Raw genomic sequence first — 15,397 nt, 5'->3', positions numbered from 1 at the left:
TTTAGAAAATACAGAGTTAAACTTTGAAATTTGGATTAGGTGGTGGTTTCTTTCTTTCTTTTTCTTTCTTTCTTTCTTTCTTTCTTTCTTTCTTTCTTTCTTTCTTTCTTTTCTTTCTCTTTCTTTCTTTCTCTCTTTCTCTCTTTCTCTCTTTCCCTCCCTCCCTCCCTCCCTCCCTTCCTCCCTTCCTTCCTTCCTTCCTTCCTTCCGCAGAGTCTCACTCTGTTGGAGGGATCTTGGGTCACCACAACCTCCATCTCCCGGGTTCAAGCAATTCTCCTGCCTCAGCCTCCCGAGTAGCTGGGACTACAGGCATGCACCACCATGCCCGGCTAATTTTTGTATTTTTAGTAGAGACGGGATTTCACTGTGCTGGCCAGGCTGGTATCGAACTCCTGACCTCATGATCCACCCACCTTGGCCTCCCAAAGTGCTGGGATTACAGGTGTGAGCCACCGTGCCTGGCCAGGTAGTGGTTTCTTAAGACAAAGCACAGCAAAGGAAAATAATTGTACTTCATCAAAATTAACTTGTGCTTTGAAGGGATACCATCAAGAAAGTGAAAGACAACCCATTGAATGGAAAAAAATGTTTGCAAATCATTTATCTAATAAAGTTATATCTAGAATCTACAAAGAATTCCTATGACTCAAAAGGACAAATAACCAAAATTTTTAAATGGGTAAAGAATATGAATAGATTTTTCTCCAAAGGAGATATACAGAAGGCCATAAAACACATGAGTATATGTTCACATCAGCTATCCAGAAAATGCAAATCAATGACAATGAAATATCATATTGCACCTGTTAGGACAGCTATTAGAAGACATCGAGGCTGGGCGCAGTGGCCCATGCCTGTAATCCTTGCACTTTGCGAGGCTGAGGCAGGTGGATCACCTGAGGTCAGGAGTTTGAGATCAGCCTGGCAGCATGATGAAACCCTGTAATCCCAGCTACTCAGGAGGCTGAGGCAGGAGAAGCGTTTGAACCTGGGAGGCGGAGGTTGCAGTGAGCTGAGATCATGCCACTGCACTCCAGCCTGGGCGATGAGCAAGATTCTGTCTCAAAAAAAAATAAGACATGGCCAGGCACAGTAACTCATGCCTCAACTCCCAGCATTTTGGGAAGCCGAGGCAGGAGGATTGCTTGAACCCAGGAGTTTAAAACCAGCCTGGACAATAAACAGTGAGACCCCCATCTCTGAAAGGAAAAAAAAAAAAAGAAAGACAGACATAGTATTGGCAAGAATGTGGAGAAATTAGAACCCTCATACACTTGTTGGTGAGAATGTAAAATAGTCCAGCTAGTGCAGCAACTTTGGAAGATAGCCTGGCAGTTCCTCAAAAGCTTAGAGTTACCTATGACCTAGCAAATTGTACTTCTAGGCATGTACCCAAGAGAAATGAAAACGTCCACACAAAAATGTGTACATGAACTTCATTGATAGTAGCCAAAAAGTGGGAAAAAGCCTAAATGTTCATTGACTGATTAATGAAAACAACAAAATGTGCTGTAACCACAAGATGGGGAAGTATATGTTTAACCTTGTAACAAACCGCCAAAACTTGCAAAGTGAATCTCATTTTGCATTCTGGCCAGCAATATATCAGTGTTTCCATTGCACTACTTTTTTTTTTTTTTTTTGAGACGAAGTCTTGCTCTGTCGCCCAGGCTGGAGTGCAGTGGCCGGATCTCAGCTCACTGCAAGCTCCGCCTCCCAGGTTCACGCCATTCTCCTGCCTCAGCCTCCCGAGCAGCTGGGACCACAAGCGCCCGCCACCTCGCCCGGCTAGTTTTTTGTATTTTTTTTTAGTAGAGACGGGGTTTCACCGTGTTAGGATGGTCTGTATCTCCTGACCTCGTGATCCGCCCGTCTCGGCCTCCCAAAGTGCTGAGATTACAGGCTTGAGCCACCGCGCCCGGCCTGCACTACTTCTTAGCACTTGATATTGTCAGGATTTTGGTCTGTTTTAACGTAGCCATTCTAATAGGTGTCTCGTGCTATTTCATTTTAGTTTTCACTTGCATTTTCCTAATAACCAATGATGTGGAGCACCTTTTCATATGCTTATTTGCCATCGTGTATCTTCTTAGGTGAAAGGTCTGCTCAAGTCTTTTGTTCATATTTTGGAAGATTGGCTCTTACTGAGCATTAGTTACATATTCTGGATATAAGTGCATTATCAGATGTGTTTTGCAATTATTTTTTTCTCAGTCTGTGGCTTTTTTTATTTTCTTAACAGTGTCTTTTGAAAAGCAGATGTAATTAATTTTGGTACGTCCAGTTTTTCAATTTTTTTCTTTTTGGGAATCTTAGTTTTATACTAAAATGTTTGCCTAACCCAAGGTCACAGATTTTTCTTAGGTTTTCTTCTCAATATTTAGTAGGTTTTACATGTAAGCTATCATTCATTCTCAGTTAACTTTGGTATATGAGTTGAGGTTTTGTTTTTTTTTTTTCTTTTTTGAGACTGGGTCTCGCTCTTTTGCCCAGGCTGGAGAGCAGTGACACGATCTTGGCTCACTGCAACTCCACCTCCTCGGTTCAAGTGATTCCTGTGCCTCCTGAGTAGCTGAGACTACAAGTGTGCGCCACCACACCTGGCTAATTTTTGTGTTTTTAGTAGAGATGGGGTTTTGCCATGTTGGCCAGGATGGTCTGAACTCCTGACCTTAAGTGATCCACCTGCCTTGGCCTCCCAAAATGCTGGGATTACAGGCATGAGTCACAGCGCCCAGCCATGAAGTTCATATTTTTACATATGGATATGCCAGCCCCATTTGTTTAAAAAACTATCCCCATTGAACTACTTTTGTGCAGTTATAAAAAACCAACTATATATATGGGGTCTCTATTCTCTTCCACTGATAAATGGGATCTATCCACTACCACACTGTCTTAATTACTCTAGTTTTATCTGTCTTGAAATTAGGTGGGAGTTCTCCAACTTTGTTCTTTTTTCAAAAATATTTTGGCTGTTCTGGTTGCCCCTTTCCATATAAGTTTTATCATCAGCTTGTTGATTTCTATAAAAATTCCTGCTGGGATTTTGACTGCAGTTGTGTTAAATCTATAGATCAATGTGGAGAGAACTGACATCTTAATAATATAGAATCTTCAAATCCATGAAACATGGTATGTCTTCTTTTTGTAGGTTGATTTTTTTCATCTTCTTTTTGTAGGTTCTTTGATTTTTTTCATCAGTTTTTTACTTTTCAGCACAGATCTTACATATTTTTGTTAGATTTCATGTTTTCTGAAATCTGTAAGTGGTGATTTAAAAATTTCAGTTTCTAAACATTCATTGCTACTACACAGAAGTAGTCAACTTTTGCATACTGATTTTGCTAAATTCACTTATTCTAGTACTTTTTAGATTCTTTGGTTTTTCTATATAGGGATTCATATCATCAAATAGATATTGTCTTATTTATTTATTTTCAATCTGTGGGCCTTTTTCCCACCTGCCTTATTGCACAGTGAGCTACAGTGTTGAGTAAGAATGTCTTGCTCCCAGTCTTAAAGGAAAGCATTCTTCACCATTTGTATGTTAGCTCAGGCTTTTTTTGCAAATGGTCTTCATCAGGTTTAGTCTTAGTTCTCTGAAGACTTTATTTTTTTGTTTATTGAATCATATGTGGCTGTTGAATTTTACCAGATACTTTTTTCTGCACCTTTTGGGTAAAAAAATTTTTGAGATAAAATTGACGTAACCATAATATTCACCCTCTTAAATAAGCATATAGTGGCCGCACACAGTGGCTCACGCCTGTAATCCCAGCACTTTGGGAGGCCAAAGAGGGTGGATCACCTGAGGTCAGGAGTTGGAGACTAGCCTGACCAATATAGTGAAACCCCATCAAATACAAAATTAGCCAGGCATGGTGGCGTGCGCCTGTAGTCCCAGCTACTTAGGCGACTGAGACGTGAGAATTGCTTGAACCCGGGAGGCAGAGGTTGCAGTGAGCTGAGATCACACCATTGCACTCCAGCCTGGGCGACAGAGTGAGATTCCATCTCAAAAAACAAACAAACATACAATTTAGCAGTTTTTCCTATATCCACAGTCATTTTCTGCAACTTTTGAGATAATCATTTGGCTTTTCTTATTTATACGCTGATACAGTGAACTACATTGATTTTTTTAAAACACTGGATCAACCTTTTATTCCTGGGATAAACCCTACTTGGTCATGATGTATTCTTTTTATAATATTAGGATCAGATTTCATATGCGAGTATGATAAATGACAGTTTTATAAAATCCCTGTGACCTTATAATAAACATTACCCTAAATATACAATTGTTTTATTGCTTTTGAATAGAAACTAAGAGTGTCTTAAATGCGCTCATAAAATTTGCCATTTAGAAGGAAATTTTTAATTAAAAAAATACCTTATAGCTTTCAACTCATAAAATCACATGGATTAAAAAAAAAAGCTCACCTTTGGTCTACAGATAATGACAAAATGTGCATTCAAGAAGCCCTTACAAGAAAAGCCTTAAGTAATTTACACGATGAAAATAACCAATAGTAAGGGATTTTTAGCTGATGGCCTTCCCTCTGCTTTGGGTGGCCACACCAGAATTCCTATAGAAAATGCTTAAGAGATACAATATGATCAAAGTCAGTCTGGAGGTCCTGCTGTGAAGCTTCATTTACATAACTGGTATTCATTTTCTTAACTATTTGTGTTACAGAACAATAAAAATAGATAACTTTCCTAAAAGTATTTTTATTCACATTTTACATAAGATTGAAAAAATGTCAGTTGTCCACTACCAGAAAATGGGGAACTAAGGAGTATGTCCTTCCCACCTCCCCAATCACTGTTTGCTTTTGTACCTGTAACATTAAGATTCAGTTTCCCAGACCCCAGAGATAAGACCTACAGGATGTGTTTAGTGCTTCAGAAAAAAGGAAACTAAGAAAGATAGCTATCATAAGAATATCTCACATTAAAAGACAGAGTAGACTGATTTCCTGGGTACTTTTGTTTTTGTTTTTGAGACAAGGTCTCACTCTGATTGCTAGGCTAGAGTACAGTGGTGTAATTTTGACTCACTACAGCCTCAACCTCCCCAGGCTCAGGTGATCCTCCCACCTCAGCCTCCCAATTAGCAGGGACTGCAGGCATATGCCACCACACCCAGTTAATTTTTTTGTAGTTTTAGCAGAGACAGAGTTTCACCATGTTGCCCGGGCTGGTCTAGAACTCCTGGACTCAAGTGATTCACCCGCATTGGCCTCCCAAAGTGCTGGGATTACAGGCGTGAGCCACCATGCCCAGCTGAATTTCTGTTGTTAAACAATGGGTAAGAAAGAGAAGACATATTCTCATTTCAAAGCAATTTATGTTAGTAATAACTGAGCAAAATGGTAGAATTTTTTAGTTGTGTTTTCAGAAGTAATGTCAAATTTACTAGAGATAATTTAAAAGGTTTCTTGCATATTAAATGGTTAAAGTGGTGTTATTAAACTAAAGAAAAAATGCAAAACCTTTTTTTTTTACAGAATAGTATAAATGTTTATTTTCTGTATGATTTACTTTGCTGTCCTGTTTTTACAATATAGAAAAGTGTATTCTTTGAATAGCTCTAGTAAATATAAATTTAATCTTTCTACTTTGGGATGTAAATAGAGCTAAAAAATTATATACCCAACCCTCCCCAAATAATCTTTTAAAATCACTGAATTAATGTGGCTGTTCATCTTGTTCAGCAATTTGATGCAAATGCCTGAATACAAAAAGTTGTTAAGTACTACACAGGAAGGAAAAGGCTTAATATTTTAGATAGATTTTTGAAAATCAGAAAAACTAGTAGCATTTCATTGCACCTTGAAATTTTTTTACAAGCAAAACATTCGTAAGCAATGCCATCATACATAATCTACAATTGTAATCAAAATTTCACGAACATTTTCTGCACACTGTATATAAATACACATCACAAAGGTGCAATTAGAATTAACACAGAGTATGTACAAAATGAACAAAGTTTTAAGTTTAGACCAAAAACTTATTGCAGTCTTTTGAAAAATAACTTGATTATTATTTTACCCTTACACTAATTTACATTTATACAAATTTTAATTAAACATACTAGATTGAGGTGCTAAGAATGTTTGCACTATCTACATTTAAAGTTACTGCACTATGATTTTATAAATCCAAATTTAAAAGGAAGATACTTTAGTGAATAACGGAATCCTCTTTTAGATTACTTAATTTCTATTGCCTATATCTTGTGTGTTCATATGAACATATATACACACTTAATACATACAACTATAGAGTCCTTGTAGGAAATGCAATAATCATATACTAATTACTGACAATTAAGGTACCTAACAAAATGCCTGAATTCCAACATGGTTTTTTCTGTCATAAAATCAAGAGTCCTGTCACAACAGGCTCTTAAATTCATAGTTTTTGAATTACTGAAAATGATTTAGGTTATCTTAGTAATTATAGGAAAACAGACCTTCCAAATCACTGGCTGAAAATAATGTCATATTAAACTTCCCTTATAAAAAGAAATCCCACTGCAATTTTGAAAATATTGTTAGCAGGCCCATTTCTGTAAATCAAGTTAAGAGTTGTGAATTCATCTGAAACCTCTTAGTTCCAAAATCTATAAAAAGGGCTGGGCATGGTGGCTCACGCCTGTAATCCCAGCACTTTGGGAGGCCGAGGCGGGCGGATCGCGAGGTCAGGAGATTGAGACCATCCTGGCTAACACGGTGAAACCCCGTCTCTACTAAAAATACAAAAAATTAGCCGGGCATGGTGGTGGGCGCCTGTAGTCCCAGCTACTCGGGAGGCTGAGGCAGAAGAATCGCTTGAACCCGGGAGGCAGAGGTTGCAGTGAGCTGAGATCGCACCATTGCACTCCAGCCTGGGCTACACAGTGAGACTCTGTCTCAAAAAAAAAAAAAAAAAAAAAAGTCTATAAAAATGACTGATTGTATAGATGAAAACTTCTCTAAATTCATCTTTTGTAGCTTCCTTAGTCTTTGTTTCTCCACCCATGCCAAATTTTATACTTGATTACTATGTTAGGTTCTATATTATCACTACATAATATGTTTACTTCTATTTATATATCCACCTATCATTTTAGTAGGACCCAGTAATCACTTTGACAATTTATTTCTTCAAATACATACCAACTCTTTGAAAGAAAAGGGAGACAGCCCAGAGCATCTGTTAGCCATTCCTTATGACAGAAACACATTGCCCATCCTCTGAGAATTATTTACTGTCCTTTAATATTTTATATGTTTTTTTTTTAAATAACTTTAAAATTTATTTAAAGTGTGCCTGGGGATTATTTCCCCTTCTGACATCCCAAAGTGACAACAGGATATTATTCCAGAATCTGCCCAAAAAGGCTGATTTTTCTTTAAAAGATAGTCCTATTCTAAATACAAAATGTCATCTGAATGTGTTTCATAAGAACTTGTTGATGTAACATTCTGTCTGCATATATTCTAGATCAAGTCCTAAAGAATGGGTACTAACCATTGCTGCTTTGGCTTTTCTACTAACAAAGTCATACAACACCATACATTATAAATTATATGAATTTATAAACATTTTTTGTTAAAGGTATCAGAAAGAGAACATCTAATTTTTAAGAAACCCAAGCAAATTAAAAAATCTATATAATAAAGAAAAATTCAATTTAGAAGGGGCATAAGCAGATTTAACTAAGATTTAAAATGTACTAATTTCCTCATTTAAAATTTCTTCCTCTTCAGTATTATAATTTCAGGTCTTTTAAAACAAGGACTGAATTAAAATACAGTAATTGTTTTTCTTGCAGAAAATCAAGTGTCCCTGCACCTTAAATTTTCTGTACAGTTCCATTTATCAGTCTTTTGTGCAAGAGTTAGCAATTCATGGCACAAGGGTCACTTTTTGCCTTTCCTGCAGAGTTGATGACACTCATCAAACATCGTCCGAATTCCTCAAGTATCATCCGTTCCGCTGCTGCCTTTGATTTTCCCTTCTTGTCTGCCTGCTCTGCCTGGGCAAGGAGGCAATTACATGTGGCTTCAGCTACTTCCTTAGTTACAAATGTAAATGGCAATCTGAAATGATTTTTGAAAGAGAAAGATGATGGTGGTGTTAAATAATAGCAAAAGTGGATACATTCTTTCATCTGGAAATCTCTACTGACACTTTCACAATTAACCAGCAGGATGAGCATCACAATTGACACAGTGAGCACAAGTACATCCTAAAAAGGGCTTTAAAAAGTTAGATTTGGTTTTATTATTCACATACTGTAAGAGTATTGTTCAGAAAATTTAACATATAAAACACGTGACTTACTACCTAGGCAAAGTTATGTAGTTAACTAAAAGATAATAGTCTACATGAAGACTAGAATTTAACTAAAATCCTCCCAAATCATGAATGTACGCTCCAAAAGTTCAATTTTTATTTACTGCTGTTGCTCCAGTGCCTAGAATAGTGCATGACATAGAGACACTACATGAATAGTTGCTAAATGAATAATATTGGGAATTGATAGCACTATCTCTTGGGCAAAATGAAAAATAAAGCACTTTACCATAGTCACTGATACTGTTTGTAGAAAACATTCCAAAATTCTGCATTCTTCTATCACAACAAAGCAAAATGGGGAAACCAAATGTTGTTCTACACAGAGTTGCATTCATACAGACCTGAGCTATTGAGTATTAAATTGGAGCAACCCATCGTGAGGTTTGCTGTATTTGCAGCCAAGTCAAGTCTTAAAGCCTGTGACAGATTAAGTCAAGCAACATAATCTAACGACGAACTCAACAACCTGTGAGTAAGCGGTCACTAACAAGTATACTAAACAATGAAGTCTGAAATTAAAGCTCGCTATGTCAAGAAAGGGTAATTGAGAATTCAGGCTGCCATGCAGCTGTATAGGAATCTTTAACATACAAACCAGCATTTTAAACTAGAAAATATTAATTTAAGGTTTTGGTCACTTGAAACAAGCTTGTTAACATGCTAGCATAACTTTTTTTATACAAGTTTTTAATACATAGTTTTGATTATAATGTATAATTTTATAATTTTGTTTTCATATTGTAAACATCTTCCCAATTTTAAAAAATTATAAATATTTTACTGTGGCAGTATCTTTAATATCTATGTGGAGATTATATTCAGTACTCTAAAGACCAGAATCCCAGGTTATAAGCCTCATTAAGGTGTCTGACCATTTCCACTTTATTCAGTCAAAAACCATTTGCTGCTTATATTCCAGTCATAAGAGTTCTTTAGAATTAATATCTTAAGGCCAGGTGCGGTGGCTCACGCCTATAATCCCAGCACTTTGGGAAGCTGAGATGGGCAGATCTCCTGAGGTCAGGTATTCGAGACCAGGCTGGCCAACATAGACCTCATCTCTACTAAAAATACATAAAATTAGTTGGGCGTGGTGGTGTATGCCTGTAATCCCAGCTACTTAGGAGGCTGAGGCAGGAGAATTGCTTAAACTCAGGAGGCGGAGACTGAACTGAGCCGAGATCATGACACTGCACACCAGCCTGAGCAACAGAGTGAGACTATCTCTCAAAAAGAGAAAAAAACAAAACAAAAAACTAGTATCTTAAATATTTGTATAAAAAAGCCTTATTTTTATAAGCACTGGATCTCCTTTTCAACTTAGGCATTTTATTTTTGAGATGGAGTTTTGTTCTCGTTGCCTAGTCTGGAGTGCAATTGTGCGATCTCGGCTTACTGCAACCTCTGCCTCCCGAGCTCAAGCGATTCTCCTGTGCCAGCCTCCCGAGTAGCTGGGATTACAAGCGTGCACCACACACTCACCTAACTTTTTATATTTTTAGTAGAGATGGGGTTTCAGCATGTTGGCCAGGCTGGTCTCAAACCCTTGACCTCAGGTGATCTGCCCACCACGGCCTCCCAAAGTGCTAGGATTATAGGCGTGAGTCACTGTGCCTGGCCTACTTAGGCATTTTAAATCATATGCCATTTGCAAGGTGCATTCCATTTAATAATTCCTCGAATTAACCTCTAACAAACTTTCTAATACCAGTCCAGTCCAAATCACAAACTATGTTTTATCAGGTCTTGACAGACACTGGAGATATTACAGACATGCCTTATTTCTCACAGCCACCTGGTATAGGCTATTTTAAGGAAAGAAAACTGAGGCTCAAAGAAATTCACAAACTACTAAGCAGCACAGATAGTATAAACTCAAGTCTACCTGACTTTAGAGGTCAAGCTTTTCTACTCCAGAACTCAGCAGATAAGAGATAACAATAAGGAGCTGCACTATTACAGTGTGATGGGTGGCCCAATAGGATGGGAAAAGTGCTCCAAGAAATGGAAGAGGCAAGAGAAGGTAAGAAAATGCAAAAACATAAATAATTACATGTTCAGCAAGACATATGAAACATCTGGTTTTCAGATTTCTTTGGGGTTCCTCAAATTACATAATTACCTCATCTTAGTAGACAGAAATTAAGCACAGTGGACTAAATCAGTAATCTGTGCATTTTCGAACTGCACAATAATCTGACAGTGGCTTCTGTTACCTTTAAATTCCTTTACAAGTAGCTAAAGATGGAAAGAAAATGCAAAAATCAGGTTTGCAACAACCAAAAGTATAAACTCAACTTTGCCCCCTGAAAAGAAACTTTATCAAAAGCGAGTATTTGGGAAATACTATAAAAAGATTAAAATACTGACTTACTTTCCGCCTCCACTACTTAAAGCTGGTGTTGGCCTAGTAAGCAAGTCTGAAATTTGAGAGGATAACTTCGTCTTGGCTGCTGTTTGTTGCTGTACCCTTACTTCAGCTGCATCTGCCAAATGCATCAATGTCTTCCTTTCCGGGCTTTCTTCAAAATTCTTACAGCCAATACATTTGCATATTGAGGAACACATTATTTTTGCCTAAAAGATTTACCAAAGAAAAGTTTCCAAATCAAAACCAAAATACATTACTGTAAGTAGATGCTATGATCAAATCAACAGCTAATAGCATTACCTGGTCAACTGATAATAAGATTAGATGGAAGCATCTCTGGCTGACAAACAGTAACTACACATGTGGCTAGCTAGGTTAGGTATTCTTAAGTCTGACAGTGGCTGTATAACATTTGTGGCTGTGTCCTTCCATGTCAGTTTTCCCCCACTTACGGATATAGCTTTTCCTCAGATATAAATAACACGTTTTTCATAAATATGAATGATACATTAAAATATCAAAAATAGGGGTCATCCAGAATCCAGCCACCTCAATCAAATCATCACTAACATGTAGATGACCTCCCATTTATGCATATGTATATAATTTCATATTAAAGGGATTTCATAGATGCTATTTTTATTATTCTATTATGCTATTTTAATCTGAAGAGGGAGTTTGGGAGGGACTTCAGATTCCCCAAACCCTTCAATAACCCATATGAAACTAGGGTGTGTTTTACATTTTATATAAATATATATTTTCATGTAAAAATGTCATATATAAAACCATAGACCTTATGTATATATACAAATACAGAACTTTCACTTTTTAGTTTTTCAAAATCATATACCTGCTTTTCTGCATCTTGCTTTTCTTATACTACAACTCATGGAATCCCTCCAAAGTCATCTGGCATAGCTTGAATTCATTCTATTTAACGGCTAAGTGTAAATCCCTGGTATGATGTGTCTATTTTTTTGGCCTTTCATTTTCCCTATTGATGGGTGTTTATTTTTGTTTCCAGTTCTTGGGTACCACAAATGATGCATAAAGAGATTTTTTTTGGTATACATTATGCCTTTTTATTTCTCTGAGTTAGATTTCCAGAATTGGGCTTACTGGATAACAGGTTGTGTATCTTAATTTTTTTTTTTTTTTTTTTTTTTGAGATGGAGTCTCGCTCAGTCGCCCAGGCTGGAGTGCAGTGGTGCGATCTCAGCTCACTGCAAGCTCCACCTCCTGGGTTCACACCATTCTCCTGCCTCAGCCTCCCAAGTAGCTGAGACTACAGGCGCCCACCGCCACGCCCAGCTAATTTTTTGCATTTTTAGTAGAGAGGGGTTTCGCCGTGTTAGCCAGGATGGTCTCGATCTCCTGACCTAGTGATCCGCCTGCCTTGGCCTCCCAAAGTGCTGGGATTACAGGCGTGAGCCACCGCGCCCAGTCAGATTGCTTTTTCAAACGGCTGTAATACCTCACATCTCATCAGCGATGTGTAAAGGAAGGATTTCCCACATTCCCTCCAACAATGGATATTATAACTCCTTTTAACATTTTATGACAGGCATGGTGGCTCACGCCTGTAATCCCAGCCCTCTGGGAGGCCGAGGTGGGAGGATCACCTGAGGTAGGCAGTTCAAGACCAGCATGACCAACATGGAGAAATCCCGTCTCTACTAAAGAAAAAAAAAATTAGCCAGTGGCACATGCCTGTAATCTCAGCTACTCAGGAGGCTGAGGGAGGAGAACTGCTTGAACCCTGGAGGTGTGGAGGTTGTGGTGAGCCGAGATCACGCCACTGCACTCCAGCCTGGGCAACAAGAATGAAACTCCGTCTCAAAAAAAAAAAAAAATTTATCATCTGATGGTGGGGGTGATAAAGTGAGATTTCACTGTTCTTTAAATTTCCCTGATTTCTAATGAATTTGAGTATGTTTTTGTTAGCTGCATTTTCTTCAATGAACCCATGTCTATATAAATAAATAAAACTGTCCTTTCTCTCTATACCACCTAGTAAGATAAACGGACTGCATTATAAACACATTTACTCTGCTCCTTTCTTATAAGACACCAATAAATTCCATTTACCAAAGGAATAAATGGATATAAGTTTGTGTTAACTGGGTTACTGTGAGCCTGACTGGTAATCTAACTAAAGCAATACTTAATAAGCATCTAGTGATGAAGAGAGAAAATTCCTGACCTCAGAGTGGGGAAAACATACTAATAATGGTAATTTAGATTATATATATATAATATATATATTATAAAAAATATATATTATATATATTATAAAATATATATAATATATATTATAAAAAATATATATATTTTAATTCTCTTTATATTTTAAGAACCATAAGAAAGACATTAATAGTGTCTAACTGGAGCTCAGGATGGAGAAATTACAATGACACTTAGCTTGGCTAACTTAACTTCCCCTGTACAAAGAAAAAAAAAAAAAAAAAAAGACATGGACGGGAGGAAAAAGGTCACAAGAAAAGACACAACCATGAAATAAGGTGGGTAGCCATTCATCTAATCAGCAAGCCTGTAGGCACTGAAAGGAAACATGAATGTGTTGTCCAGATGCAAACCAACAGGATTAAAAAGCCAATTCAGCTGAAGAAAAAGGTGTCAAAAGAACAATTCAACACAAAATGTCAGATAAGCCCACAGCTAATTTACAGCCAATTAGCTGCTGCTATTCATAGTTTAGTATATTCTAAGTTTCTCCATTTTTTGGTACATAACTTTTGGAATGATAAATTTGTTACTAGACGGTGTATCTGTCCTGACAAAACTTCATTAGAATAGGTAGGGCAGGGTTCTCTCTTCTAACACTTTTCAACTAGTCCAGTACCTTTTCTACTTCTATTAATTCACAGATTTGTTAACCAGTTTAATTAAATGGTTAGTTCATATATGTCTGAATTTCATATGCCCAGCATGTATTGATTATTCAATGCCATATACATGAAAGGGTCGCTTTGCCCTTCTGATCCAACTTTACATAAATTTCCATGTTCTCAAAAGAAGTGTTGGCCAGGTGCAGTAATCCCAGCACTTTGGGAGGCCGAGGCGGCCGGATTACAAGGTCAGGAGATCAAGACCATCCTGGCTAACACGGTGAAGCCCCGTTTCTACTAAAAAATACAAATCATTAGCCAGGCGTGGTGGCGGGTGCCTGTAGTCCCAGCTACTCGGGAGGCTGAGGCAGGAGAATGGTGTGAACCCGGGAGGCAGAGCTTGCAGTGAACCGAGATCACACCACTGCACTCCAGCCTTGGCAACAGAGTGAGACACCAGCTCAAAAAAAAGAAAAGTGTTAATTTTTACATATTCATGATAACTTTTGAACGCAAGCTAGCTATTTCATCTGGTATTCAAAAGAAGAAAGACTAAAAAAGATTCCAACACTGGATGAAACTGGCTTGTTGGATTTGGAGATGTTCCTTAAGACAGTTTAAAAAATCAAGTTGTGACGGTGGCTCACGCCTGTAATCCCAACACTTTGGGAGGCTGATGGGTGGGTGGATCACTTGAGTTCGAGACCAACCTGGCCAACGTGGTGAAACCTTGTCTCTACTAAAAAAAAAAAAAAAAAAAAATACAAAACTTACCTGGGCATGGTGGCAGGTGCCAGTAATCCCAGCTACTTGGGAAGCTGAGGCAGGAGAATCACTTGAACCCAGGAGGCGGAGATTACAGTGAGCCAAAATCGCACCACTGTACTCCGGCCTGGGCGACAGGGCGAGACTCCGTCTCAAAAAAAACAACAACAACAACAACAAAAAACTTGTCTCTTTATGCAATTTTCATTCAGATCATCTGCAGAACTCACAAGATGTTACTCTCCTATTCTACTTTACTTCCTGAGAGTAGTATTTGACTTTGTAAAGAAGTAGATTAGGAAAGAATTCATTACACAGCAAATGCAATACACAAAATCTTTCATGTGACACATGCTGTATAGGAGAGGGCACTGAACTGGAGGACATGCTCCTGTGGCAGGGCAAACCTTCAGCAAGTGCAAAGCTAGGCTTTCTGCCAATAAATAAATAAACTAATTTATTCTCTCTTGAGAATAAGAAAGAATGAAAATATATGACAGTATGAGAAGAGCCAAGAACAGGAATAACGCAACCACCCAAAACACTGTCAGTAAAGTTTCAGGCATACCCAGAAACCAATTATGGTAATCTAGGGTTAATCTCAATCACTAGATTGTTACACATAAGCTTCTAAAATAAAACTGTATAGAACTGTGTCTAAAGCAAGAAGGGGAAGATTTACATGCCTTTTGTCAGAGCAGAGTTTCAACTACATCTTCCAGAGAAGATGCCTGACCCAGAAGTAAAAATAACCAGCTCACTGGAACAACAAAACAGTGAAAATGGAGACAATCGCCTGCCGTGACCAGTAACCTCATCCGGCAATATGCCAGATCCCCCTTTCCTATTTTTATGCTCACAAAGCAAACTTCATAACATACTTTGGTTTTCCACAGAGCAGTGTGCTTTTCGAGTGGGCATAACCAGCATTTTGGTCAAGATAATCCTTTAATTTCCAGACTGTACCCTGGAATGCAGGCTATTTTGTATCTATGTGTCTGTCTATCTATCTATCTATCTATCTATCTATCTATCTATCTATCTATCT

General features: G+C 37.8%; 1 protein-coding gene across 5 annotated transcripts in view; it reads right to left on the bottom strand.

Annotated features, from left to right (window-relative positions):
- Positions 1-5,339: 5,339 nt before the first annotated feature.
- Positions 5,340-15,397, bottom strand: part of LIN54 (lin-54 DREAM MuvB core complex component) — an 87,694-nt gene continuing 77,636 nt past the window's right edge. For 3 of the 5 annotated variants that reach the window (XM_023222555.1, XM_023222554.1, XM_023222556.1), the window contains 2 exons: positions 10,736-10,938; positions 7,290-8,102 (listed from right to left, as the gene is read on the bottom strand). In XM_023222555.1, the coding sequence (XP_023078323.1) occupies positions 7,901-8,102; positions 10,736-10,938 (405 nt within the window). In that variant the 3' untranslated portion in view covers positions 7,290-7,900. Of the gene's footprint in view, positions 8,103-10,735; positions 10,939-15,397 lie in introns of all 5 variants that reach the window. The other 2 variants (XM_023222557.1, XM_023222558.1) reach the window with 1 other exon arrangement.

This window comes from Piliocolobus tephrosceles, chromosome 3, assembly GCF_002776525.5.
Source record: "Piliocolobus tephrosceles isolate RC106 chromosome 3, ASM277652v3, whole genome shotgun sequence".
NCBI classification, from domain to species: Eukaryota; Metazoa; Chordata; class Mammalia; order Primates; family Cercopithecidae; genus Piliocolobus; species Piliocolobus tephrosceles.
Note: the sequence above shows the minus strand (reverse complement) of the source record. Positions and strands in the feature narration are given on the sequence as shown.